Genomic DNA, 25,063 nt, shown 5'->3' on the forward strand with positions numbered 1-25,063 from the left:
TACTGAAAATTTTTGAACTGTGACTATGTTTGTCCATTAGACTTCTCCTTCCTTCCTTGCTGTTTTCTATTGCCTTGCAAAAAACCCGAAGAAAGAAACATTTATGTTCCCTTAGCTTTCTTTGTAGCAGTTCTAAGCATGGGCTTTGAACTGAGAGCTGGCTTCAGATCCTGACTCCAGATCCTGACTCCATCTCTCACTGTCTCTGTAGCCTCTGGCAAATTATAGCTTTTCAGAATCTAAATCTTCTCAATTGTGAAATGAGGCTGACAATGTAAACCTTCTAGGATTGTTATGATGATTCTATGAAATAACATATCAAGTACTTAATTTAGCAACTCCTGTGATTTTTTAAAATTTGGGAATCTGGAATGGACGATTATATTTTACATATATATGCAGGCATGCTCCATCGCTCAGTCAGGTCTGACTCTCTGCAAACCCATGGACCGTAGCTCCTGAGACTCCTCTGTCTATGGAATTATCCAGGCAAGGATACCGCAGTGGTTGCAATTTCCTCCTCCAGGGGATCTTCCTGACCCTCATCTCCTGTGTCTGCTGCATTGGCTGTGCCACCTGGGAAGCCAGGTACCCAGAAAAGCTGGCTGACACTCTGGGCCTACGTTCTAGGCTGCTGTGGGTATTCAGAAAGCATTTGAGTATCTCTTCACTCATTTCCATGTATTTTTCCTGACTGTTCTACCATTGGGAGGGGAACTTCCCCAATCCTGTTCAGCTTTATCAACATTATATAGTTGTACAGAAAATGATAATTGCTCCAAATATTTTCCAGAGCACAACTTTTCCAAAACCACTCTCCGAACTATTGTCTCAGCAAATCCCAACAAAATGTTGAAGCTGAGGGGCCATCACACAGGCTCTTTAAAAAAAGGCAGAGTATGAATAATAAGTGTGCCAGTACTTCCAGTACTTTCCAGATTAGGAATATACAAGGGACAAGACTTATCCAAGGTCACATGCTAAGTCAGAGAAAGAGACAATACTAGAAATAAGGTTTTCTGGCCCCTGGCTGATGGTTGGTTATTGGGCTATTTCCAGTTACACTATGACCCCTTTTTTAACTTCTAGCCTCCCTCCTTCCCTGCCACACCAGAATTCCTTACAAAAGGGCAATTTACCAGACACGGCCATAGTGTCACTGATCCACGCAATGGAAAAGATCCAGTCCTTGTGTCCGTCCTTCAAGGAGGGAGTGACAGGTGCGGGAGGTGGGGGGGAGGGGGGGAAAGGAAAAAAGAAATGAGTGAAATGAGGATTACAACGTACACCCCTGAAAAGCTTAAAAGTCTGAACGAAAATATCTTTGTAAAAATTACAATTTTGATCTCTGGTGATCACAACCCAGATGGCATGATCCTACAGTCTTTAACTGTGTCTTGAGAAGCTCCAAGCTGAAATGAAGCTGGCTTGCCTACGGGCTATAAACACGGCCGGTGCACACACTGCTCCAGCACTCTGTCTCTTGATGTCTTACCTGCGGCTCCTACACACCATCATCCACCTCTCATCCCTCCAACTTCATCCTGGCACGCTCCCCTGTGCTTCCTGGGCCAACAGCTAGAACCGACCTCTATGTTCTTCCCTCTTCTGAACTCTCTTCCGCAGACATCAGCATGGCTTGTACCCACATTTCCTTTAAGCCTCCCTGCTCAAGTGTTACTCTTATCAAAGAGGCCTTCCCCGACTACCCTCTGCAGTAGCATCCTCCACCACCCTCTCTCCCTTTAGCCTGCCTTTCCTCTTCTCCGTGGCACTTCCCACTCTGACTTACTGCTGGTACATTTCTGTTGGCTTATACGCCTCCCTTCACTTGAGCACAGGCTTCAGGAGGACAGGGGGGCTTTGTCTCTTTTATTCACTGCTACATCCCCAGAGTCTAAAACAATGCCTGGCCACAGAAGGGTCAAAAATTAGTTGCTGAATGAATAATAAACTCTTCTGACCATGGGCAGTAGGAAATGTGTAAACACTGTGGACTCAAACACCAACCCACTGCTGCTGGCATCTGAGGTGTGCTGCTCGCACCTGTATCAAACAGCCCTTCTGTCAGCATCTGAAGCTCTCTGTACCCACTCTGACATCTCCATACCCACATCTCACCATTACAACTCCTCACCCCCACCCCAGCCCCCAAGTCAGCAGTAAGCAAACTGTTCCTTCCCGAAGGGCTTACGGGAGGAAGGTCCATGTTACCTGCTGGGCTCTGCTTAAAGACTTACATCTCCCACACACACAGGATCTAGCGTAGGCAGCCGGTAGACGGCCAGACTGTTCGGGTTGTCTCCTCCAGTGGCTAACAGCGTCCTAGAGGGATTCAGCTCGATAGCATGGATGCCGCAGCCCTGCTGAGTCACACCGCCGGGCTCCCGGTCCTTCAGAATGGGAATCTTGGTGATCTGGCTTGTCTGGACATCCACTACAAACAGCTACGAGAGAAAAGAGATAAAGAAGGTGAAGTTTCTCTTCAGTGTGGCTGACCTTGCGTATAAATATCCATTCATTCACTCAGTTATCCATCAAACATTTAATTAATGTCTACTAACTGCAAAGTCAGGGCTACACTAGTCAAATGAAACATGTAAATAAGAAAACATAACAGAGATAGGTATAATATGCTATATAATATGTTATATAAACACAGAAGAGGAAGAAGTAAATTCTGCCTGACATTCAAAGATGGCTTCAAAGAAGACCTGTATTAGACTTTGGACCTAATGAACCTGATGAAAGGTTTTCTACCAGTGCAACCGTATCATGTATCACTAATTCTTATCAACACATGTGTAGAAAATTATAAACAAAACACATCACAACCACTATTAGACATAAGTATAAACCATACCAGGTTTGCTAGAGTGACCTGAGATAGGAGAGAGTAAGAGAGATTCGCGTCTCAACTGCTTATCTGTTCCGTGCCTCCATGTCTCTGCTTATGCTGCTCCTTCTGCCTGAAATGCTCTTATCCACTTCTGTAACAAACCAACCCTCTTTCATTCTCCAAAATTCAACTCAGAGAAATGCTTGATAGAAAAGATCAGTCTTAGAGAAAGGGCATCCCCAATGGAGTCTATTATTAAACTCTTTATGTGATTCAATGATTCATTCCTTTATTTGCTCACTGAGTCAGCACCAATTCAATGCCAAGAACTGTTCTAGGTGTGAGAAACCTAACTACCAGGAATGATCTCTGTCCTCATATACCTCATAGTCTAGGAGGTTCACTTAAAATTCTATCAGCAAATCTCAGAGTGAAGCCAAAACATGTCAAATCTTTGTATAAACAACCTACTGCTTGCATAGGACGATTTATGAAAGGAGGACGTAGGTAAGTCTTAAATTTAAAAGAGAAATAGAAAAGGAAGAGTAGCTAGAATAAGAGGGTCAAGCAGAGACTGGGGGTGGGGCGGATTTTAAAAAGAAAGGAAGAGTGAGGGGAACCACTCCCAAACCTGTAAACCCTGACAACTATTTAAGGCCGAGCCTCCACCTAACTGGCGCCATCACCAATGTGTCTGACAGGCATTTTCAAATTTTCAAACTCAATGTGTCTAAAACAAATTATCTTCCTCCCCAAACTGCTCATTTCAACTGATGCCACCACAATCTTCCTGCTCACTCAAGCCTGGGATTCACCCTAGATTCCTAACTTCCTCCTAAATATTCTTACAGTTGGCTCCTTCTTCTTCATCCTCTCTCCTCTACACGACTTGCCTTCAGGCAAGGCCATCAACAAAACTATACTCCACACTATAATCATTCATCTTCCTAAAGAATGGAAATCCTCCCATATCCATTAAAAAATATCTAATAGTTCCCCTTCCCCTAAATTTGACTTCCCTGGTGGCTTAGACGGTAAAGCGTCTGCTTACAATGCAGGAGACCTGGGTTCGATCCCTGGGTCAGGAAGATCCCCTGGAGAAGGAAATGGTAACCCACTCCTGCCTGGAAAATCCCATGGACGGAGGAGACTGGTAGGCTTCAGTCCATGGGGTCACAAAGAATCGGACATAACTGAGCGACTTCACTTTCACTTTCCCCTAAATTCAAGCCCTTCAGCATGGCATCAAGATTCTCCTCAACGTGGACCCTATCTATCTCTCCAGCTTCACATCCTTCCATGGACGTTATACTATAGAAAGAACTGCTTAATACTGGACCGTCTGAGTCAGTGTTCTAACTAATCCCTGATGGTCTCTGAGCTACTGTTCTACCAGACTCAGTAGTTATGTGCTTCAGGAATTTTTCGGTAGAACTGGTCCTATTAGGAGACTCTTGGTGTCACCTTTGTTATCTTAAAACCTGGTCCCTTCGCTGAGGCTCTTAATTTTTTGAAAACTTGATTCTATTTCAGCTGAAAATTGGCAAGGCTATTTAAAAAATTGAGGGAAGCCATTTAAGAAATTGAAAAGTAATCGCAAACAACATTGGGTAGTTGTGACTTTCAGTTCTGTATCAGTTGAATTTTTGTGCTCTTTTCCCTGTGTACGTGGTGGTTCTATTTTTCTCCAATAAAACTTTTTATTTAAAAAAAAAAAAAGGAAGAACTGCTTATAAATTATTACTCACACAAAATATATAGTGATTTTACTGGCTTGTCTGGACATCCATTGGCTGTTCCAATGCCAGAAATGCTTTCACCTACTCTTCTCTTTACCTGGCCATTATGTCCTTACGTTTCATGATTCAGTTCAGACATGTCCTCTCCTAGTATTTCTTAATGTCCAGGCTGAATAAGTTCCTCTCCTGTAGGCTCCCAAGATAGCCCTCTACTCACAATACTTAGATCTTATCACAGTTTTAAAATATCCACTCATCTCTCTTCTCCATTAAGCTGATAACGCCCTCTTAATTCCAAGAGCAGGGGCTTTATCTTACCTGGTTCTGCTCTCCTGCCCCAACAACACGGAGCTACACAGTAAGCACTTAAGAGTGACCACCTTACTGTGGCCTGCCCAAAGACGCTGGGGGACCCCTGCATCCCTGCGTTCAGAGTGGCGCCCTGTAGCTGAGTTCATCTGATGTAAGCCCAGATGTCCAGGTCACAGTACTGTTCTGGGGTGGCCTCCCAGCTCAGGGAGAACCAGTTCAGAGCCTAGATTAGACTAGGTCATTCAAATTCTCAGCAGTATGGAACTGGCTGGTGGTGCTAAACCAAACTGGGTGCCCATTTTCTACCAAAGCCATTCCCAGAGAACAGGAAACAGTGAATTTAGGAAGCATGGACACCCCTGGTTCCTAGTGGCTTTCCAATTCCTAGCTGTTTCCTTCTGAGATCCATGAATACTTTCTGTTCTTGGGGTTTGTGAGCTAGCTCTTCCAAGGAATATGATTGGGTTTCTTACTATTTTCTAATAGCCTGACAGAAATGCCAGATTTCTGTCCATGAATTCTCCAAGGCAAGGATACTGGAGTGAGTAGCTATTCCCTTCTCCAGGGGATCTTCCTGACCTAGGGGTTGAACCTGGGTCTCCTCCGTTGCAGGCAGATTCTTTACCATCTGAGCCATCAGGGAAGCCCTAACCTCACCAACACAGCCCCTCAAATGTTTAATACAGCAAAATTTACTGCCCACTCACACCTTTGTGTTGTATGGGACAACGTACACATAATATGTCAGCTTCCAGACAGTGATTCTCAAACTGCTTATCACAATAACCTAGGAAACTTTCTTTTTTAAAAAAACTACAAAGCAAAAACAATTCCCATAGCTACCATAAAACTCCAACTAGAAAGTTCTGAGTTTTGGGCCAGTAGAACTGAATTTCTGTCAAGCGTCTCCAGGTGAATCTACTGACTCCTCAGGTTTAAAGGCCACTGATCTAGGGCTGTGCCAGTCAAAGGGACGTCTGGAAGCTTGCGGGAGACCAAGGATCTCAGGCCTCACCCTAGACCTACTAAAGCAGAATCTGGAGCTTCTCAAGATCTCCAAGCACACGGAAGTGTCTGAGAAGCACTGGTGTAGAGACTGTCTGCTCTGTACACTAAGGACAACGCATTTGATAAGAAACAACCCTGTGCCTTAATAAACAAGGCTCCATTTCTGCCTCCCAGAAAAGGAAAAGAGAAAAGGCTTCATTTATTCACGTCCAAGAAAGTCTTAAGCCCAACCTCTCCAGTTTTGGACATGGGAGAGGTCTAGGTTTAAGAATGTTTACTTAGCAGCTATGTGAACTTGATCAGTCATTCAACCTTTCTGAATCTTGCTTCTTATCTAGAAAACTTAAATAATATTATTTATCTAATAGGGCTGCTAAGAGATTTAATAAAATATGAAGTATCTAGCACAGGGCTCAGCACAGAACAGGTGCCTTAAAAGTACTAGTTCAGAGACAGTCGATTCTAATGTTTTGTTTCATTTCGCAGGTTTTAAGACAGAATAGATGAACAAAATTTCATACAAGGGAGATGCAAATGGCTGGCTCTGTAGAGGAAACCAAGAGCTTACCCACAACCTTACCCTCACCAAGGAACGACAAAGCAGCATGTAAAGCAGGGAGCCCCCTTGCTTTTTCAAAGGAAATTGAAGAGATGCGGATGGGGTGCCACACACTGTCTCCCCAAGCTGTGTGACAAGGGGCCAAGGCTTCATATAGCTCCTGTAACATCTCCCAGAATGGGACTGCTCCCCACTCACCTACTGGGATCCCTGCCAGCAACCAGCAGCATGGCAGGGTAAGCTTGAGGCTTAATGGCTCCCTGCAGCTTATAAGTCAGGGCAGAGGGAAAAAAAGAAAGCAAAGGCCTTACAATCAGGAAGATTCTAAGACTAGTGAGAACACCTCAGCCTGCATGTATCTGCATATAGACACGTGTAACTGTGCCTATACAGAAAGCCAGGATGGCTTAATAAAATGGGGGGAGGGGAGATTCAGAGTCTCTAAAACTCAAGGCATGTTAGGTGGAAGCTAGTGAAGAAAGGAAAGTAAATCCACACAGGAAGCACAGATATCAGGATGAACTATACAGAGTCAGATAATTAAAGGCCAGAGGGCAGCTTGAGTCTAGGAAAGGGAAGAGGACTGAAACCTAGCAGGGGAATACATTCTCTGTCCCCAACAGAGACGTGGAGGGCAAAGGAGAGAGCCAAGACTAAGAAACACAGCAAAACACAGTTAGCCAATACGCATCAAAGATTAAAAATGTGTAAATGCTGCAGTTACACTAAGGAAATATGACAAGTGAACAGCTTTAATTATAATGAATTCTATTTACTTATTTATTTAAAAAAAAATTTTTTTTTACTGCGCTGTGGCATGCGGGATCTTAATTCACCAATCAGGGATCAAACTCATGCCCCCTGCAACAGAAGCATGGCGTCTTAACCACTGGGCCACCAAGGAAGTCCCAAGTTACAGTGACTTTTAAACTAGTGAAACACCACAGGCAGTTGGGAATAACCACTCAGTGGATTATGATACAGCCTTCAAGAACGATGGAGTAGAGGACACTTATTAACATGGAAATAATGCTATTTTAATAGCATTAATCCCTGGTCAAGCTTCATGGTGAGGTCAAAATATAAAAAAATTTCTTGCTTTGACTGTTGAGACGAGTAATTATGCTATTAACATGGAAATCATGCTATGTTATTAAATGAATACCCTTTTAAAGACCTAAGTCCTAGAATGTTAATTTTTTCCCTCAAAAAACACATATGACATGCATTATTTTAAAAGAAAAGGACTTCTTTTCTGGTGGTTAATAACCCACCAGCCAATACAAGGGATGTGGGTCTGATCCCTGGTCCAGGAAGATCCCACAGGCCCCGGGGCAGCTAAGCCCGAGCACCACAGTGGTAAAGCCTACGCTCTAGAGCCCGGGAGCCAGGCCACGTGCTACAACTACTGAAGTTACTGCACCACCACAGAGAGGAGCCCCGGCTCTCCAAAACTAGAGAAAGCCTGCAAGCAGCAAGGAAGAGCCAGCATAGCCAAAAAATACATAAACAAATCATTTTAATTAATTAAAAAAAAATAAAGATAGGTTAAGCAAAAGACTTGACCAACTAACCTCATTTTACACAAATCTTCACTTCCTGCCATGAATAATGAAAAATACATTCTATAGTATTGAAGGATACTAATACTTAGTGTATAGATTATTCAGAAGAAAACAAGATACCCTCAGCTTTTTGTTCCCTAGAGCATCTTAAGGCATAAGCTATTTTACCCAGAATTAACGGGAAGCCTTATCTCTAAACTGCAAACTACTAAAGAGCAGATTGTCATTATACACTAACTAATTATCTAGTATATTGAGAGATCATAAGCTTTTAATAATAACAGTATTAAAATAATAATATAATCCTTTTCCCTCATTCTTATTTCCTGAGAATTATAGCACAAAGACTTAATAATAATATGGTTATGTACTTCCCACTGAAAGGCAAGACCCCTCTCCAGGTGTTATCTGGAGCTCAAAACACTTGTGTGACTGAGAGGGGAAACTCCTTTTGCCATATATCCTACACCACCTTATTTCCAAGTTCCTTCTTTACACCCTTTCCCCAAAGAGGCGGTATATTACATAACTGCTCCATCTTTGTCAGCAAACAAGACAAGCAATGAATGAAACTGGGCAAGGCCACCTTCTCCACTGCTTTAGGATAAGAAAATACAAGATTCATCTAGCTGAAGGTAACAACTTTTTTTTTTTTTTAATTATAGAGTTTGATGACAATACTTTATCTACAATACTGGAAATAAAAAAATGCAGGGAACATTGTTCAGAATCGTCTCTCTTGTCAAGTCTATTTTCTGTTTTTCATCTGTCAAGTGCCTATTCAGTCCTTAACCACATGCATGTATAATGGTGCATAGCTATAATCAGCAGAGAGAGAATTCCGTACCTCATTACATTTAACGCATCAAAAGCTCTGCATGTTATTACAGTCTTCACAATTATGTCAATGTCTTCATAATATCACACAGATTTGATTTACCATAAATTACTTAAGTATTCTATTATTAGCATTTTGATAAAATAGCTTCCAATAATTTTTGTTAAAAAATGATTAGGTCAAAGGGCACAATATTTTAGGCTCTTCATTCAATAAATAATATATCCCAGGTCTTTGAAACATAATGTTAAATTACTTTCAAAAAAGGGCTTTAGTGGCATTATACATATATTATCTATTCCATTGCATTCTTATCAGAACTAGGTAACACTTTAATTTGTATACAGAAAACATCTTTTATCTGAATCCTTTTCATGATGAAATTAAATATAATTTCCTAAAAATAATTTCCTAATTATATTTTCTCATATAAATAATATCTACATGAGTAGTTTTTAAATGCTTAAGCTATTTGGGATAAGACTGACATACAGAAAACAGGTCATTCACAGGGTAGAAAAATGCCAACTTCTTATCTTTGGAGTACCTGAATCTGGCCAGAAATACACCTAAAGACGAGAACCATCAAACTACTGCTACCACTGCCTCCTCCACCACCGCCATTAATTACATCAACAATTTACTAAGCAATTACATCGACAATTTACTAATCTAGGCACTATGCTAACCAAAATCTTATTTAATTTTCTTCATGACTCTGGTAGGCAGATACTACTTGCTCCATTTATTTTAAAGGTGAAAGAAAGGTTTAGGAGAAGATATTTGTTCAAGGGTACAAAGCTAATAAGAAATGGAGCCCAGGACTTCCCTGGTGGTCCAGTGGCTAAGTATCCATGCTCCCAATTCAGGGGGCCCAAGTTTGATCCCTGGTCAGAGAACTAGATTCCACATGCTGCAACTGAAATCCCGGAAGGAAGATCAAAGATCCTGACTGCCACAGCTAAGACATGGTGCAGCCAAATAAATAAATAATGTAAGAAATGGAGCCTAGATTCAACCCATGAATCTCTGAATCCAAATACACAATACAGAATAACTGAACCTTATACTTCTGACTAAAGTTTAGTCTAACTCTTCTAGTAAAGAGACTAAGAAATTGGAAACTAATGACCTAAGTTAAGATTTGACCTAAAAAAACAACAGGCAGGGACTTCCCTTGGTGGTGCAGTAGTTAAGATTTTGCACTTTCAATGCAGTGGGTACAGGTTCAATCCCTGGTCAAGCTTCATGGTGAGGTCAAAATATAAAAATTTAAAAGAATTTCTTGCTTTGTCTGTTGAGACAAGTAACAGGCATATAAAGAAAATAATTATTTATCAAAGGCTTCCTCACAGTGCGGAAATAAGATCTGATTACATCCAACTGGTTGCTAAACAGATTTTTTTTTTTGGCTGCGCTGGGTCTTTGTTGCGGCAAGGGGGGTTTGTCTTGCAGCAGGTGGTGGCTGCTCTTCATTGCAGTGCCCGGACTGCAGCAAACGGACTTCTCACAGCTGAGGCTTCTCTTTGCTGAGGCTCTCAGGCTCAGTAGTCGTGGCGCATGGGCTCAGTTGCCCCGTGGTATGTGGGATCTTTCTAGACCAGGGATAGAACCCACGTCCTCCGCGTTGGCCAGTGGATTCTCAACCACTGGACCAAGCAAGTCCTACTAAACAGATATTAACCAAGATGCCTACAAGAAAATTCTTCCAGATCCATTAAACATGATGTCCCATCTGTGCCCTGAGTGTGGTTTAGAAAATACAAGGAAGATTCAAACAAATGGTCTAGATTTAAAAAGATGACCAAAAAAAAAAAAAACATATATATATATACACACACACACACACATATTACTGCTATATATAGCATCAAGCCTAAGCCAATGATTCATATAAAAATTGCCTATAAGCTTGTTTAAAATTCCAATTTCTAGCTTTCAATGAAGGAAAAATCCTGAATCAGTACTAGAGTGGGGACCAGGAAACTTGCATTTTAAACACATACCTCAAGTGACTATGATACAGATAGCTCCTGGGTGGTACTTATGAAACAAAGGCCCAAGCAATCAGAAAGAAATCAAATATACATCAATTTAGAATATGGACTTGCAAAGGAAGACTGAAGGAAAAGTCCAAGGAAAACAGGAACCAAATGAAGTAACTAGACTGTCTTATTAACTTTCCTCAAGAAGTTAGCAAACCTTCACTCTCAGTGACCTGGGTTTCCCCATCTTCCAAGTCTCCAGGACTGCCGGAACAGGCCATAAATTCACCGGGGCCATGCTTCAAAGCATGTGACTCAATTCTCCAGGTGAGAAAGGTGATTAACAGGATTATTCAATATTAAAGACTAGACATGAGTCTAGGAAAAAGAAAAAATGTTATCCAAAGGAGATTCAGTTAGTCTCGTCAACCAAACCCCCAGTGACTTGAACTACTTTCTCTTGTTTCTGCCCAGCATCAGCCAAATGAGTCTATCTAGGGTCCCTCAACACTCCTTGTGTGTTCGGACTCTGCTATGAAATGGATATTCCTGCTTCCTTGCCACTGCAGAAGCCTCTTCCTCCTCCAGGAAATCTCCTCTGAATATCCTAGCTAGGAATGACTTCCTTCTTAGAGCAGTCCTGGCTGATACTTCTAGTGAGGCATCTATGTTGTCATTCACTTTGTCCATAGCTACGTATCACATCTCAACCAAGTTGAGCAGAGGTCAGGCAGTTCTCTGCCACTGGGGGTACTGCAGTGAAAGGCTGACGAGTACCTGGTATAACAAAGAATTCTGAGAAAGAATGAGGAAAACTGGGGTCCACACCTAATTCAATATGGAATCTCAGGCAGGTAACTTTTCTCCCTTTAGGTCTGTTTCTCCAACTCTAAAAGAAAAGTGGAGGTCAGTGGTTAGAACTGTTATCTTTACAGTCCCTTCCAGCTATGTCAGATTTGTTTCTATAAATATTGTTTATAGATATTGTTTCACTCCAATCTCACACAAAGCAGCATTCTGCTATCCTCAGGAGAAAATCAATAAATGTTTAGTAAAAGTAGACACAAACCACAAAACTGTCCTACTACATTCTAACCAATGAAATGGAGAAACATTACCCTATTTCTTCTCACATTCAAAAACTGTCCTGATGAAAACATCCCCACTTAACGTATGAGAGGGACTGGTGGCCTCTAAGGATCTGAAGGCCTGTAAGCCCATTCAAGTGGAATCAGTTTAAGAAACCAGAAGCTGCAGTCCAACCATAATTCTGGGTTGAACCCAGTTGCCACTTTTGGGTTAGTTTCTTCCATTTATCTCCCAGACCAGGAAACACAGGAAGAATCTTGCTTAAGGTCAAGCTGGAGAGCAGCACTCCTAGATATCACCAGGAAAAACTCTTTCCTCTGACTCTCATCTTCAACCAGATCCAGGCACCACTCACAATCCAGCAGGAAAAAATGCCCATCTGTCAGCTTGACAAGAAGTAAAGACAGTTTTCTCTGATTGTAACTGCCTATCAAGGATCAAATTAGAAAATAAAGCCTGGAGGGCAAGAGTCAGCATGTTCCCCCTATGTTCATTCTTCAACATCCCAAGCTTCCAACAGACTATCTGAAATAAAGAGCACACCTCAGGCTCTGAGGCCGTTGTCAACTGAGGGTACAATGTCTGAAAATGCATGTCTGCCTGTGTACACAGGTGCATGTGGCCTGACGGTCACAGTAACTGAGGGTCCAAGGTGCAGGGTTGCTGTCATCTATGGGGCAGCAGCCAAGAATGTGAAACACTCAGCAATAGGAGGTGCAGTCCCAGAGAAGGAAGAAACCACCAAAACATTTACCAATATTCTGGTTATGAAAAGCTGCCCTAAAATTCTCGACTCCTTCCACAGGATTGCTGTTCAGGCCCTAATCTTTTTAAAAGAATTTTTACTCAAGTAAGGCTAATTTACTTACACTTGTTTTAGGTATACAACACTGTGATTCAAAATTTTTATGGCTTATACTCCCATTTAAAGTTATTATCAAATATTGGCTATATTCCCTGTGTTCTAGTTTATTTTACACATAGTAGTTTGTACTTCTTTTCTTTTTGTTTTTAGTTTGTACTGTTTAATCCCCTACTTTTTTTTTAATCCCCTACTTCTATCTTGCCCTTCCCCTCTCTTCCCTCTTCCCATTGGTAACTACTAGTTTATTCTTGATATCTGAGAATCTGTTTCTGTTCTGTACATGCTTTTAGTTTTTTAGATTTCACATGTAAGTGATAACACATAGTGTATTTGTCTTTCTCTGACTTATTACACTAAGCATAATAGCCTCCAAGCCCACCCATGTTGTTGCAAATGGCAAATTTTCATTTTTTATGATTGAGTAGTATTCCATCATTGTGTCTGTATGTAAGTATGTGGATACGGGCTTTCCATGTGGCTCAGTGGTAAAGAATCCCCCTGCCAAAGCAGGAGACATGGGTTTGATCCCTGGGTTGGGAAGATTCCCTGGAGGAGAAAATGGCAACCCACTTCAGTATTCTTGCCTGGAAAATCCCCTGGACAGAGGAGTCTGGAAGGCTACAGTTCATGAGGTCTCAAAAAGTTGGACATGACTTAGTCACTGAAAATACACACACATGTATATATGTACAGGTGTGTGCTTGTATCTCACATCCTTTTTTAAATTTTTATTTATTTGGCCGTGGTGGGTCTGAGTTGCAGCACTTAGGATCTTTGATCTTAGTTGCTGCATGTGGGATGTAGTTCCCCAACCAGGGCTCAAACCCGGGCCCCTTGCACTGAGCACGTGGTGTCTTTAGCCCCCGGACCACCAGGGAAGCCCCTCACATCTTCTTTATCTATCAGTTGATGAGAAACTTAAGTTGCTTCCATATCTTGGCAACTTTAAATAATGCTGCTATGAACACTGGTGCCTGTATCTTTTTGAACTAGGGTTTTCACTTTTACTTTTTTTGGTCAGAAATCCAAATTATGATCCACAATTGCTGGGATCTTACAGCAGTTCTATCCTTAGTTTGCAAGGAAGCTCCATACTGTTTTCCATAGTGGCTGTACTAATTTACATTCCTATGCACAGCATACAAGGGTTCTCTTTTTTCCACATCCTCACCAACACTTGTTATTTGAGGTCTTTTGATAATAGCCATTCTGACAGGTGTGAGTGACATCTCATGATTTTGATTTGCATATTTCTGGTAACTAAAAACGCTGAGCATGTTTTCCCGTGTTTCTTGGCCATCTGGTGTATCTTCTTTGTTTTTTAGAGATGTATTTTTAGTTTTCGGCCGTGGTGGGCCTCTGCGGCCCCAAGCTGGCTTTCTCTTGTTGTGGAGAACGGGGGCCCCTCTTGGTTGCCGAGATTCTCCTCATGGTGGCTCCTCTTGCCTCAGAGCATGGGCTCTCAGCGCGTGGGCTTCAGGAGCTGCGGCACACCGGCTCCGAGGCATGCAGGCTCTCCCCAGGCCAAGGGATCAAACCAGTGTCCCTGGCACCGTGAGGTGGATTCTTAACCACTGGACCACCAGGGAAGTCCCTGTAGGTCTTCTTGGAAAAATGTCTGTCTGCCCAATGTTTAATTGGTTGTTTGTTCTTTTGACATTGAGTTGTATGAGCCGTTTATACATTTTGGGTGTTAACCCTTTATTGTTTGTATCATTTGCAAACATTTTCTTGCATTTAGTAGGCTGTATTCTCATTTTGTGGCTGGTTTCCTTTGCTGTACAAAAGCTTTAAAGTTTAATTAGGTCCCATTTGCTTACTATGCTCTTTTTCTTTTCCCTTAGGAGATATATTCAAAAAATACTACTGTGATTTATGTCAGTTGTTTTTTTTTAATATTTATTTTTGGGCTGTGCTGGGTCTTAGCTGTGGAACACGGGATCTTCGATCTTTGTTGTGGCATGAGGGATCTTTAGTTAAACCCAGGCCCCCTGCATTAAGAGTGTAGTCTCAGCCACTGGACCACCAGGGAAGTCCTTATGTCAATTCTGCCTATGTTTTCTTCTAGGTGTTTTATTATAGTTTCCAGCCTTAAACACAGGAGGCCTTTAATCCATTTTGAGTTTATTTTTGTATATAAGAAAACGTTCTAATTTCATTATTTTACATGTAGCTGCCCAGTTTTCCCAGCATCAATTTTCATTGAAGACCGTCTTTTGTCCATTGTATATTCTTGCCTCTCAAGTGCATGGGTCAGGCCCTACCACTCTTGACCATTAATTCTCTCACATACAGAGGCTGACCAAAGCCTGCAATACACTGAACATGATTTCTGGAGCCCATACCCATGTTAAGCCAAGCAAGGTCTTCTCAAGATGAAGACTAGTCAGAAAGGAGCTGCCAACTCTAGCACCATCACATATAATAGGCATAAACTTATTTCTACTGCTCCTCTTCCTAAAGCCTTATTTCATCAATTAACTTGACATAGAACTTCAGACTTTTGGAAGCATTTCCACGATGATTTTCAATCTAGAAACACTTCTGCACATGTGCCCCAGCAGAATAAACTTGCCAAGATAGCAATTCTATGGCTTTAACATGTAAAATCAAAAGAGTCAAAAATTCTAAAATAAGATGAAGACTAATTTTGGGATAACTGTGAACATGTTTTACTAGACAAAGAATAAACCACATGCCACAGAAAAAACTAAAACCTAGTTAGCAGGTTAATATCTTAACTACAAAATACGGGCAGATCATACAGATAAGAATGCTGTTAACCTGAGATGTACATCTGGCTGAACCCAAGGAATTCTGCAAGCATTTTAAAGCATTTTTTAAAGGTAATCCCTTTGGGAAAATAAAATAGTGAGATAAGGAGGAATGAATAAAAAAAATCTGGTCAGGAGAGGGGGCGGGGCGGGGCGGGGGCGGGGGCCGGGGGTGGAATCTGGTCAGAACAAAACTCCCACATTTTTCCTTTGTTTCCGTATATCTCAAATTGAGTTTCATATTCTGCTTTTATGATTTTAGGAATCTGAATGTCAACTCAAGGACATAAAAGTTTGGCTGTTTTCTTAACTTGTAACTACCATTCCACTCCACCCCCAAATTAGGCTTCTGCAAGGTCCTTCTTCCTCTTATCTGGCAGCAAACTGCAGCCCAAGTTCATCTTGTCTGAATCATAATGATTCACCAAGCCTAACAGTGAAGTCAGCAGTATATCTCTGATCATGACTTGGGAGATGGTGAAAAACATCAAAGCAGCTCTGGCAACCAGGAGTTAGCCTGGTACTATCAGTTAGGCTTTGGGGTCTTGGTGAAAATAATTTCATAAGAGATTTTCCTGTGAAAATCCAATTTATTAATACTTGAGTCTTTCCCCAAGTCACCCTTGTAAATCCTTTCTAACATCCTCTACTGAGGCTCCATAGTTCCCTATGGTGGAGGTCACCCTAGCTGCAAGGAGCTATTTTATCTACTATAGGTGAGTGAGTCTCCAAAAGTCAAAAAATGGGAAGTAAGAGTTCATGTCTAAAATTAAATACCCCAAACTCTGGATACCTTATCACTCTTGCCTATCACCATCCTTCCCAAACTGACCCCTCTCAAAATATCCACTTTCTTGATTTGCTTTTGGTATTCTCTGGGTTTTCCTCTGACCTCCCTGTCCCCCCTATAGTTCTTCCTGCCCCATAAATGCAGGTGCTCTCCAAGGTTCTATTTGAACTTCTCTGTCAATATCAACGGTTCTTACCCATTTCTGGCTCACAACACCCCTTCACAATGTAGTGAGGGACTTCCCTGGTAGTCCATTGGCTAAGACTCTAGGCTCCCAATGCAGGGGGCCTGGGTTCGATCCCTGTCAGGGAACTAGATCCCACATACCACAACTAAAGATCCCAAGTGCTGCAACAAAGACCCAGTGCAGCCAAATAAATAAAGAAAATGTAATAAAATCTATAGACTGCTCCCCTACACCACTCTCTCCACATTATGCCCAGAAAATATACATAAAATGACACTTTTGCAATTTTAGGGAAGGTTTATAAAACCCAAGAGTGACCTCTCTACCCTCTCTCCATGGTAACAGAACAGTTTTAATAATCCCTTATACACAGGTGACTTCTAAACCACCAACTTCAATCTTTACCCCCTCTCAAACTTCAACTAGTTAAAAACACAAAACTAAATATTTTCTCTTCAAATGGTTTTTTGTGCCTGGCAAGCTACTCTTATTTAGCTTTTCTGTACGGTTTTGTACATAACCTGAGTTTGTAACACTAAACCAGCAAAATATACCTATCCATCCTGGTTCCCCAACCCATATTCCAATTAAGGCTAGACTACCTTCTCTTCTTTAAATAATTTAGTAAAAATATGAGTGTACTAATGTTTCAATCCTAAAGGAAATCAACCCTGAACATTCACTGGAAGGACTGATGCTGAAGCTGAAGCTACAATACTTTGGCCACCTGATGTGAAGAGCCAACTCACTGGAAAAGATCCTGATAATAGGAAAGATTGAGGGCAGGAGGAGAAGGGTGCGACAGAGGATGAGATGGTTCTATGACATCACTAATTCAACAGACATGAGTTTGAGCAAACTCCAGGAGATGATGAAGGATAGGAAAGTCTGGCATGCTGAAGTCCATGGGGTTGCAGAGTGAGACAGAACTTAGTGAATGAACAATGTTATTAATGTTTAGGACATCGGCTTGGGAATTCTCTGGTGGTCCAGTGGTTAGGACTCCACACTACCAATGTAGGGGGCACACGTTTGACCCCTGGTCAAGGAACTAAGATCCCACAAGCTGTGTGGTGTGGGAAAAAATAAACAACCACCACAACAACATAAGCTGGCCATCTAATTCCTGTAATTACCAGGCCCAGGGAATTCAGAGAGATTGAAGGATGGCCTCTAGTTTGAGTGTCAGCCTACAGCACAGGGAAATTCTCACTTCAGGAATCAAGCTACAGAATAATTTACAATACCTCTGCTAATTTTTTAGCAGAGGCAGGACAACCCACTGCCTCAACGAATGTTTCTATACTATAGCCCCAAGTCAGTTAATCTGGAAATGATCTGTGTCAAGTGACCTGTGTACACATAGCTCATAAATAACAACAGCAAAAAAAAAAATAATAATAACAACAGCAGCCAAGAGAAAAAGAGCTTCTAACCCACACATATGTATTAAAAGATTATTTTAGAATATAAATAGTTGTGGTACATTTTTCCTACATTTAAATCATTTCGTTGACAGTAAAATTTCAATACATCAAAATTTTACTACCAAGAATCAGACATGAACTCCTCCCTTCCCAAAATCTTCAACTACTAGTCAAAGAGAGTTCTAATTGTTTAAGTAATTTTCCTTTTAAACTGAGGGAAGTCCCAGGGAGTGCTAAGAGCATGGGAAAAGGCTTTGGATTCATTATCACCACTACTCCTTTTGAAGAATAAGATATTGCTAACCTGAAATATTTCTGAAGATGTATACAGCTACATTCTCAGCACTGGATGTTACCACTCCCATTTTACAGATTGGAAAACAAAGGCACAGAAAAAGGAACCATTTGCCAAATATTACAAAGTTCAGAGAAGAGCACTGTTTCTGATTCCCAATTTTGGTTCTGAAACCTAAGCAAAGAAAAACACTACAAAAAGAAAACAAGCTTCCACTTTGAGTCTTAAGGACCTAGGAAGGAAATACACTTTAAGTCATGAGGAAATAGGAAGACAGAAAGAGGAACGTATTAAGAGTAGGTTAAATTACTACTTAATGTTATTCTCACCTTCAAAAAGTCGTAAGTTCAAGAAACAAAAGACTATGATGATTCAGTTTACAATTAGCAACATTTGCTGAGCAAAACACTATGATGGTTTGTGTAGGGTGTGCAATGAATTCCTCTAAATTCCTCTGCAGTCAAGTGACAATGATGACAGTTCACTTAAAACAAGGGTGGTAGCCTGAGACACTAAGAAAAGGAAGTTTTGCAGGAGCTTGCCACCACTATTTGTTTTTGAAAGGCTTCTTTATAATAAGCAGCCTTCAACAGGAGAGGAAATGAAAGCTTGGCCTCAACCACCATGGTATTGTACTCTTCCTTAAAACTGATATGTAAATCTTTGTCTGCGGAGACCTCCTTGGTCTTACAGTGCATTAACAATCCGCCTGCGAACAGGCTCGCCATGTCTATGGAAACAGGCTGAGGTGGCTGAGCTCCAGGGCAAGGCGCTGAGGAAGCTGGCTTCACTCGTCCAGGCCACCGTCCAGGCTGTAAGCAAGAGGAAGCTGCAGCCCACCCAAACCCCCTCACCCTGACACCTTCAAGGCAAACAAGATAAAACAACTTCTTAAAGCTAAGCCTGAACTTGTTGGTGTGAAAACTGGTATCCGAACCAGGGGCCGTAATGGCCTTTCCTACACTCTCCAATAAAAAGACAGAAGGAGACTCTGATGAAGAAGCTGCTCAAGATGGAGTCAGAGCGTTCATCAAGAAGAAAGCACAGTTAACACTGTAAGGAACAGAAATGGACTATGTTGAAAACAAATTATCCAGTGAGTGTGTGTTCAGTAACCCAAACATCAAAGGTACGCATGGCTATGGAGAATGTTTTAACATTTGACTCCTCAGGTCTGCTCGGGCTATAGGCCCCAGGAGAGCTACAGAAACTCTGGGGCTTATTGAGGGAAGAAATCATGTGACTGTCACGTGCTTAATGTGTGTAATGCATGGCTGCCTTACAAGGAAAATAAAGTGAAGCATCTGAAAATTTTAAAAAAAGAGTCCACCTGCCAACTTTGTTGTTCTTTTTCAGAGCTGTTCTGGATTCCTTGAAATTTTGTATGAAATTTTAGGCTCAGCATGTCAATTTCTGCAAAAAAGCCAAGTGGGATTTTGATAGTGATTGCACTGATTCTGTAGATCACTTTGTGTTCTAATCCATGAACAGAGAGTATCTTTCCATTTATTTAGGAACACACACACACCCATGACCCTGATGCTGGGAAAAATTGAGGGCAAAAGGAGGACAACAAAGGATGAGATGGTTGGATGGTATCATTGACTCAATGGACATGAGTTTGAGCAAGCTCCAGGAGATACTGAAGGACAGAAACGCCGGGCGTGCTGCAGTCCACGGGGTGGCAAAGAGTTGGACATGACTGAGCGACTGAACTGAACGTAGGACACAGGTTTGATCCCTGGTCCAGGAAGATTCCAGATGCTGCAGAGCAGCCAAGCCTTTGCGCCACAACTACTGAGGCCACGTGTTTCAATTAGCGAAGCCTGAGTGCTTACAGCCTGGGCTTGGCAACAGGAGAGGCCAAGAGAATGAGAAGTCCGTGCGCCTGCAACAGAGGAGCCCCTGCTGGCTGCAACTAGAGAAAGCCCGTGTGCAGCAACGAAGATTTAGTGCAACCGAAAAAAAAAAAAACAACAAAGTAAATAAATAATTAAAAATAAAACTTAACTCCACACTCCCAATACAGAAGCCTGGGTTTGATCCCTGGTCCCAGGTGGCTCAAGTGGTAAAGAATCTGCCTGCCATTGTAGGAGCCACAGGAGACACAGGTTCGATTCCTAGGTCAGGAAGATCCCCTGGAGAAGGAAATGGCAACCCACTCCTGTATTCTTGCCTGGGAAATCTCATGGACAGAGGAGCCTGGGAGGCTACAGTCCATGAGGTATCCAGAGCTGGACACAATTGAGCAAGTGAGTGCACACATACAGAGGGAGCTAGCACCAACACACCTCAGCTAAGAGTCTGCATGCTGTAATGAAGACAGAAGATCCCTCCTGCTGCAACTAAGACCCAGTGCAGCCAAAAATTAATTTTAAAATTACGTGTATATATATATATATATAAACACTTCTCCTAGTACTTAAAAAAGACTTTCTTGATCTACAGCTATCTTCTCTGTCAACTGATCCAAGATACATTTCTATCCAGGATAAACTACTCTATTCACTCATGGTGAGGTGAAAACAGAGACAGCAGCTAGACCTATATCCCATCTTTTCTCACATTATTCAAAACCACTTCCTACCTGCAGGCCCTGTCTTTATTTACCTGACATCATGCTATTTCTACTCTTCTATCCCAATCATAGCCACAATAGCCAATCATGAATTGACTTATTTTATCCATGCTTTTAATTGTTCTGGCTAAATTTACTGATAAAATTTTCCCTTCATTCACTAATAATTATCTAAATCATGCTATGTAAAAAATACTCTCCTACTCATGTCATATTCAACTTTCTTGCTTCTGAAACCTTTTCAGAAGGCTACTTTGCAAAGACCAAGCATCTATTTCCTGAAATATACCACCAAACACACTTCCCTGCCCTTTCTAATAAAAAATACATCTTCAGATTCTATCCCCTAAAAAGTGTTGCCTTATTCCTATGCAGGTCAGGAAGCAACTAGAATTGAACATGGAACAACAGACTGGTTTCAAACAGGAAAAGGAGTACGTCAAGGCTGTATATTGTCACCCTGCTTATTTAACTTATATGCAGAGTGCATCAGTGGGAAATGCTGGGCTGGAGGAAGCACAAGCTGGAATCCAGATTGCCAGGAGAAATATCAGTAACCTCAGATATGCAGAGGATACCACCCTTATGGCAGAAAGTGAAGAAGAACTAAAGAGCCTCTTGATAAAAGTGAAAGAGGAGAGTGAAAAAGTTGGCTTAAAGCTCAACATTAAGAAAACAAAGATCATGGCATCTGGTCCTATCACTTCATGGGCAATAGATGGGGAAATGGTGGAAACAGTGGCTGACTTTATTTTTTTGGGCTCCAAAATCACTGCAGATAGTGATTGCAGCCATGAAATTAAAAAACGCTCACTCCTTGGAAAGAAGGTTATGACCAACCTAGACAGCATATTAAAAAGCAGAAACATTACTTTTTCCACAAAGGTCCATCTAGTCAAGGCTATGGTTTTTCCAGTAGTCATGTATGGATTTAAGAGTTGGACTATAAAGAAAGCTGAGCACCAAATAATTGATGCTTTTGAACTGTGGTGTTGGAGAAGACTCTTGAGAGTCCCTTGGACTGCAAGGAGATCCAACCAGTCCATCCTAAAGGAGATCAGTCCTGGGTGTTCATTGGAAGGACTGATGTTGAAGCTGAAACTCCAATACTTTGGCCACCTGATGTGAAGAGCTGACTCACTGGAAAAGACCCTGATGTTGGGAAGGATTGGGGGCAGGAGGAGAAGAGGATGACAGAGGATGAGATGGTTGGATGGCATCACCGACTCAATGGACACGGATTTGGGGAGACTCCAGCAGTTGGTGATGGACAGGGATGCCTGGCGTGCTGCGATTCATGGGGTTGCAAAGAGTTGGACACGACTGAGCGACTGAACTGAACTATCTTCAGACTTCTACATATACTAGCAGGCTAGCAGACAACATCAAGGTTTTCACTATCCTGTATCCTGAATGATGCCCTGACTATCATTCTTTCCTCTCTTTCCTCTCCTCTGAGGTCTCTGACTTAAAAAAACAGCATAAAAAAGAAGGAAAAAAAAAAATGTAGAAGCAGTGACACATCCATAATACAAGAGGCCTGCAGAACTAGACTCCTCTGAAGATTTATCAGAAAAGAAATGTGGAAGTGGAAAAAGGAATAGAGAAGAAGTCATGGACAGATAAGAGGAGATGTAATGGATAATAAGGCAGTCTCCTCCCCAAAGAACTGATGGGGAAAACCAGCAGTGAGAGACTAGGGCATGTGGAGCCATATATCCAGAGCCAGGAGAAAGTTCATATCCACCCAGACACTTACCGTGTTGCATTTTGTGCCACACACCACTTGCCTGTGGTTCAGCCACTGAGATGCAAACACTTTATTAAGGGTCCCGAGGTGAAACTCTCTCTCCTTCAGGAGACTGGGAAGTTGCTGTGCTGCATACCCATGCAACACTCGGGAGTAGCTGGTTTCATTCTGTAGCCTGACTTCTCGGTTCTTCAGGTAGTACACTAAGGATCTCTTCACTGGGGGGAGTCGCTTCCTTTTGTGAAGTGAGTGATCCCAGCCAAACTGTGGAGAGCAAAAGGAGAAATCAAGGCTTTGCCGACTTTTGTCAGAGTTGGGGATCCTCCCATATTACAGAACTCATCTCGCAGGATTTACATAGAACAGAGCTACAAATACAGTGCAACAGGAAAGTCAATCTCAAAGGCCACAGAAAAGATGCTGTGGGAAAAAAGGACTTGGAAGACAAAGGAATGAAAGCATAAAAGAGGACAATAGGTTTTTTAAGGCCTTTTAGAAGTGAAGGATTCAGGTACCTTAAAGTGAAAGTAAAAGTTGCTCAGTACTGTCGGACTCTTCGATGCCAAGGACTATACGGTCCATGGAATTCTCCAAGCCAGAATACTGGAGTGGGTAGCCTTTCCCTTCTCCAGGAGAGCTTCCCAATCCAGGGATTGAACCCAGCTCGCCCGCATTGAAGGCAGATTCTTTACCAGATGAACCACAAGGGAAGCCCAAGAATACTGCAGTGGGTAGCCTATCTCTTCTCCAGGGTATCTTTCCGACCCAGGAATAGAACCAGGGTCTCCAACATTGCAGATGGATTCCTTAACCTTAAAACTATCCTTAATAGGGAAGGGAATGAAGGGCCCAGAGATTACCATACAGACCTGGGCTGCAGCTCTAATGGCCCTCCTTCTCCCTCTCAGCCTGTACTTTACTTGGAGCATGGTAGGTGCGGCCCAAGAAGCCCAACTGGGGTCCCAGGTCTTTCAGGGATGCCCTAGCAATGGCCGTCTGCCTGTCACCACGTCCGCGCTCCAGGCAGTTGTAGAATTCGAAAAATCAAACACCAACGGGGTGGGAGGAACGGGAAATATGAGTCTGAAGAGACTCAAGACTCAGAGAGCGGGACAGGGTGATATCTGTAAACTATTTATCTAAGGGAGCCTGGGTACCCATTCCTGAGAGACGCAACCATCTCCGTCCCCCGGCCACCGAAAGACGGACCTCACTCTCCCTCCCAGTATCTTAGGCGAGGTTTTGTTCCCGATTCTCCTCGACTTCGGTTTCCCTTTCTCCGAAGCCCAGACTGTTTTCTCCTCAAGCCCCATTCCCGCCTGTAGATCTCCCCAGAACATGCCTCGTTTTCAAATTCCCCTTTAATTTCTGACCCCTGCGGGCCTATCTGCTATCCAAAGAACTCCTAAGGACCCAGGCCTGATCCTATAGGCTAGGGCTCCGCTCTACGCACCTCCGCACATCACCCCTCCCCCCGCCAAGACCTTGGACCTCATTCTGGTTCCCAAAGTGCGAACCCTATCCTCCAGGTGCCTCGGCCTTATCACCCGGGGCCAGGCGTCTCGGCTCTCACCTGTGGGTCCTGAGCGTCGCTCCCAGCTCCCGGCAAGGCGGGCGCTTTCCGCTTCCTGCTAACTGCTTTCCTGGCCATAGTGGGCAGCGCCGCCGCGGCCCCGCAGCCACATGGGGCGGGGGAATCGCGGGGGAGCGAGACGGCGGGTCATATACTGGGCCCCGGGGCCGCGCACCTTAGTGCGCCCGGCCCGGAAAATGGCCCGGACCCCGGGCAGCAATAGGAAAAAAAAAAAAAAAGGCAGGCAGGCAGCAGGGAAGGAGGGAGGGAAGACCGGGGCAGGGAAAGGGAAGGGAAAGGAAAAGGGAGACAGGAACCCGAGCTTGTAGACGACCGGGTCTAGAAAGGACGGCGAGCGGCTGGAACCAAAACACCCCCTCCCTTTCGCCCGCGCTCCGTCACCCTCGCGCAGCCGCAGTTCGTTTCGCGTCGCCACGGAGACGCAGTCCGGAGAGAAGGGCGGGGAGTAGGGCTGGCCTTAGAGTTCGCGGCTGTTGCTTACGGCCGCCCGCTCTTTTTCAACTGCCGTTTGACGGCCGCTGGAGGTGCGCGACTTCGGGGCAAAGGAATCTGGGTTTTGGCCGCCAACACCGCAGCCGCATCCGCCCTTCCGGACGTACCCGGAAGTGAGGACGTTTAACCTCGCTCGCGGAAGGACTCGCTCTCAACACGCCTTTGCCCCGCAGTCGCCACTGGTGTTATCTCTTGAGCCCTGCGCGTTTTCCGGAACCTATGAAACCAAGCCCTGGCGCCAAGAGCTGGACTCTGTGAGAGGAGGCGTTAACTTCCTCTCCCCACCCCGGGTGGCTCAGACGGTAAAGAATCTAACTGCAGTGCAGGAGCCCCAGGTTCAATCCCTTGGTCGGGAAGATTCCCCTGGAGAAGGGAAT

General features: G+C 43.0%; 1 protein-coding gene and 1 pseudogene across 1 annotated transcript in view; one reads left to right on the plus strand and one right to left on the minus strand.

The window, feature by feature from the left end:
* DCAF12 (DDB1 and CUL4 associated factor 12) overlaps positions 1–24,810 on the minus strand; it is a 37,728-nt gene extending 12,918 nt beyond the window's left edge. The window contains exons 1-4 of the mRNA XM_043453361.1: positions 24,174–24,810; positions 22,610–22,864; positions 2,241–2,447; positions 1,140–1,200 (exon numbers count right to left, since the gene is read on the minus strand). Coding sequence (XP_043309296.1) covers positions 1,140–1,200; positions 2,241–2,447; positions 22,610–22,864; positions 24,174–24,251 — 601 coding nt within the window. The 5' untranslated portion in view covers positions 24,252–24,810. The remainder of the gene's footprint in view (positions 1–1,139; positions 1,201–2,240; positions 2,448–22,609; positions 22,865–24,173) is intronic.
* Positions 12,513–19,436, plus strand: LOC122431920 (annotated as a pseudogene).
* Positions 24,811–25,063: the final 253 nt, after the last annotated feature.

This window comes from Cervus canadensis, chromosome 30 (assembly GCF_019320065.1).
Source record: "Cervus canadensis isolate Bull #8, Minnesota chromosome 30, ASM1932006v1, whole genome shotgun sequence".
Taxonomy (NCBI): Eukaryota; Metazoa; Chordata; class Mammalia; order Artiodactyla; family Cervidae; genus Cervus; species Cervus canadensis.